This window comes from Solanum dulcamara, chromosome 4, assembly GCF_947179165.1.
Source record: "Solanum dulcamara chromosome 4, daSolDulc1.2, whole genome shotgun sequence".
Classification (NCBI taxonomy): Eukaryota; Viridiplantae; Streptophyta; class Magnoliopsida; order Solanales; family Solanaceae; genus Solanum; species Solanum dulcamara.
This window is the reverse complement of record NC_077240.1, coordinates 752186-757078: the sequence shown is the minus strand read 5'-3', so window position 1 is coordinate 757078 and position 4893 is coordinate 752186. Positions and strand designations below refer to the sequence as shown.

At 29.6% G+C, this 4893-nt stretch overlaps 1 protein-coding gene across 1 annotated transcript; it reads right to left on the bottom strand.

Annotated features, from left to right (window-relative positions):
- Positions 1-2703: 2703 nt before the first annotated feature.
- LOC129885293 (24-methylenesterol C-methyltransferase 2-like) lies at positions 2704-4003 on the bottom strand. Its single transcript, XM_055959522.1, has one exon. The coding sequence runs from the start codon at positions 3910-3912 to the stop codon at positions 2839-2841; it is 1074 nt and encodes a 357-aa protein (XP_055815497.1). The 5' UTR covers positions 3913-4003; the 3' UTR covers positions 2704-2838.
- Positions 4004-4893: the final 890 nt, after the last annotated feature.

Sequence of the window (4893 nt, the reverse complement as noted above, 5' to 3'; positions counted from 1 at the left end):
ATTTCAAGAAAAAATTGAAAAGAAGCAAATGAGTCATATTGACAAATTAAAATTACTCTTCCGTTGATGTTTTTAGTTGACCTTCTTAAAAAATACTATATATAATAGGGAAATTTACATAAATCTACTACATTAAAAAAATATTTACTATTTATAATAATAATATTTTTTTCAATGAACACTTATAATACAATTTTAATATATATTAGCGAGAATAATTTATAAAACTCATATAATATAAGTTTTACTCATGGATAATTTATTTATCACATACTTTAATACACTTATAATACATTGTGTCAATTTCTTACCAAACAAGTATAATATATTTTAAAACACTTAAAATACATTTATATTGCATGCATAATTCACTTTTAATACATAGTAGATATATCATAATATTGCTATAAATAGTAATAAATAAAAAGTATCGCTAAAATCAAAAATTATTTATTAAAAAATATTTTTTCTAGTAATTTTTCCAATATAATAGCATGGCACGGGCCCAACATATATTATTCTATTGTTTCAATTTATGTGGCACAAATGAAATCAAGAAAGTCAATCAATTTTTAATTTTTAATTATTAATTATTATGATTTATAGTACTTTTAACATAATTTTTAAATAATATATGTTATTTACTTTGTCCCAATAATGTGGCACACGTGAAATTTTGAGAGTCAACTAAAAATTTTAATATATTTTTAAAAATATTTTAAATTGTTTATTATTGTGATTTGTAGTACTCATAATTAACGTAATTTTCAAATAATATGTGTTATTCTCTCTGCCCTAATTTATGTGGCACGTGTAAAATTTTGAGAGTTAACCACATTTTAAGTTGTTTGTTATTATAATAATATATATCATTCCCTCTATCTCCATTTATAAGGCACAGGAAAATTTAGTAATTTGTTAATACATAACATAATATAAAGAAAAATAAGATGAAAAATTAAAATAAATAAAATATTAAATAGAAATAGAAGAAATTGAAAGAGAAGGGCAAATCAATCAAATGGCCGATTGACCCTAAGCTCCTCTCATTCCCTCTTATATAATAGAGTAATAAAATAAGTAAATTAAAATAAATAAAATATTAAATGTGAATAGAGGAAATTGAAGGAGCAGGGCAAATAGATCAAATGAGACTGACTCTAACTTCCTCTCATTCCCTTTTATATAATAGAGTAACATCACATTCTACGACTTTATTTATTTTAAAATGGAGGAAGTAACTCCTACCACGATACAAAAAATAATATATTTATTAATAAAATAGATATTTAGACATGTAATTTAATCTCGTGATTTTAAATTATAAGACAAATCTCAAATTCTCTCAAAAAATTGATTTGAGAATTTCATATTTTCAGATATAAAAATTGCCCCATAAATTTATATTTTGTAAAAAAAATACTATTTTATAGCTATATATTTTTTTGCGAAAATACCAAAGGTGTGATGAAATATTTATAAAATATAAATATAATGATATATTTACTAATAGTATTAACCATATTCAATTTTATTAAAGAGTAGTATACTATAATTCATGTTCAATTTTATGTTTTTATTGAACTAAAGTTCGATCAATAAATATTGTATTTTTTAGGGATTGTTTTGTGACAATGTATTATACTTTTGTTATGAACTTTTGCTTATTTGATAAAATTATATTAAAAAAAGAAGATATAAGTAACCTTCGAACTATACTTGAAATTTTCGTGATACACCTAAACTTAACTAATATACGATTATCCCCAAACTCATTTTAATAATTTTCACAACTTATAAATTTTTATGTTTATAAAATAAAGTACAACTAAAAAATTTAAATGGCAGGTCGAAACAAAATTTTCTCATGGATTAGTTAGAGTCGGTTAGCATTTACTTGTATTAATACGACAGCTGTATGAGTGCTAAGTCTCTTAACTCATTTGAAGATATTTTTTGCTTTAGATATAATTCTCCTCTCTAAAACAATTTCTCTGTTAATTCTGTAACCATTTATGGAGTTTTTAATTAAATCTGATATTAATTTTTATACGAACAAATAAAACTAAAAAAGGTAAAATACATAAATTGAAATAGGAGGAGTGAAAAGTGAATCCTCCCACCGAGGCTTTTAAGTAGAATTTGATTTCCAAACTTATCTACAAGTCTCCGCCCGCTGGACATCTCGCAATCTAAAAACTATACAGTGTTTTGCTGTCTCCGCTTGACCCACTAACTATACGAGTAAGTCGGGGAAACATAAAGGTAAAATACATAAATTATAGTGCGTGCTCAATCTTTACATTACTTGATAAACACTAGATAGTCTTAAAATTATTATTGCAGTAGGGGAGGACCACTAGCAAGAGGGAATAATGAAAAAGTAGATCATAGTCATCATACAGCTAACTTAATCACATGCAATGTCCTGTCAAATTATAAAGTGCCACATAATTATGTACAGAAGTTCCACAATATACGACAACTATCTGATCAGAGAGTAAGGAAAATAATATCTGATCAAACCCCACTAACAAGAGAGTGCCACAAAAGTTGAAACAAAAACCATAATAATTGGTAATTCTTAAATTAGGTCAAGCGATTAACAAATAAAGATAGATCCTTTCTAGTTTTTAAGATTGAAACAAAGAACAAAAAGAAAGAGATCGGCAATTAAATTCAAGCTACAAGAAACAAGGAAAATAACGACATTAAATAAAATTAAAATTGATCCAATAAGAAAACAAAACTAAAATGGAAGGGACAACAGAATGAAATTAACCTCCATGGTCAATCTCTAGGGCAAAATAAGTTTGGGGTTGTTTTTTTTTGTTTTTTTTACTCTTCAGGTTTTCTGCAGAGAATCATATGCATAGGAGAGAAAATGCCTTTTTCACCACCTTGAGCTAAATAATCAGCAGTCACGAACAGCATCTCGTGGACATCGACTGTACCTTTTGGTGCAATTCCAAGAAAAGCAAGAATTGTGACCAAAATGTGGTTCCTCCAGTAGGCAATCCTACCCATTTTAAGCCTTGTCCACCATGGATGTGATGGTGGCTTTGCCAAATCCTTCTCTTTCACCACTTCAAAACCAACTTTCTTAGCAACTTCAGCAATGTCCTTGTAGTTTCTCAGACCTGGCAGAGCATCACCCCTTTCAATCCCATGGATAATCTCTACATGTTCCGGGTCTTCCGGTTTGTACAATTCAGTTGTAACCCATTCATAAGAAACGTACAAGGATCCGGGTTTTAATACCCGGTAGATCTCCTGGTACACTTCTTCAAGCTCAGGAGCGTGGCATGTAGCTTCAATTGAATAAACTCCGTCAAAACTGTTGTCTGCAAAAGGCATTTGCAGGAAATTCCCGCAAACAACTTCGCAAAGTGAATCGAGCCCGGCCTTTTTGTTGTGCATCCGGGCTCGCTTCACCTGATACTCATTAATAGTGATTCCAACCACATTAGCTTTAGAATGGGCCGCGATAGCCCGCATCGGCCCACCCACACCACAGCCCGCATCGAGAATGCGGGACCCGGGCTTCACACTCAATAGATCTACCGCCATCTCCTCGTGAATACGAGTAGCCTCACGGTTAGATTTGCCAGGGAGAGAAGGGGAAAAGTGAAATGACTGACCCCAACCCCATTCGTAAATATCAGTGACGAGATTATAGAAAGTATCTACGAATACGGGAACCTTATCGGCGGTTTCGATTTCCTTAGGGCGGCGGAAGAAAGACCAGTACTGTTTATAGTTGTCTTGGACATTCTCTTTGTCGATGGAGCCGCCGGTAAGTTGGACGGCACGTTTACCCTTGACCTCGGCGGAGCCAAAAAAGCAAACGAACCAGTAGAGTCCGCCGGCGGCGAGAAGAGCGGCGGTACAAATGAGAGTGAGAGAATCCATTTGGGTGGGAAGCGGAAAGAGGGAAAGTGAGAGAGCAAAGTGGAGCGTGATAAAGGAGTGGGCTCTTTTTATGGAAACAGCGTGCGGAGATTCATAGACACGTAATGACACGTCAAACATAACTCCCTATATTTATTTTATTTTTGAGATCTCTTTATTTTTTTTATGAGTGTTTTGGCCTTACATTTTTAAATATTTTTTATAAATTATTTATGGATCAAATTTGTATTTGACTATACCGTTTGATGATATGATTTACACTGTTTTAAAATTAATTATTAAAAATATTCATAAATTGTATTATTATTTTATAATTAATATATTTTATGAAAAATTAAAACAGTGAATACCGTTAATATAAATCTAAAAAAAGGAAGAAAACAAAAAAAAATATTATTGATTTGCATACGGAAAACTATTATTATTATTATTTATAATTGAAAGTAATTTTGGAGAACATGCTTGGATCAAAATTATATAAATATATATATATATATAAATTTTGTACAATGAATTTAAACTAAAATTCATTTCAAAATTATAAATAATAAGTGTTTTTATAAAATGTAAAAATTTTGATTTTTTTTAAAAAAAATCCAATAGAATATTTGACCCAAATACTAATTATTATTTTTTAGTATTTGAGAATTTAAAATTTTCATAGTTTACATTAAATAAGAATAAAATTAATAAAGTGATGTCTCAATTTCATGTGCTTACTGTTATTCTTGAGTTTTAAAGGGCAGCGCGTGGTACATTTTGTCCTTTTCTCTCTTTTGGTCAAGCATGGATATTGAATAACACTCGAAATCAAAGTTTAATTTAATGATATTTTATATGCGTTTGTAAAAGGTTTTGTATTTTATATGATATATTTAAATAAGCAAAATCGAAATATCTCAAGTCCAGTGGGATTTTGCACTTATCCCACTAAGGATTACTCCATTGTTGTACTTTTTAAAAGGAAAATTCAAAGTTTAG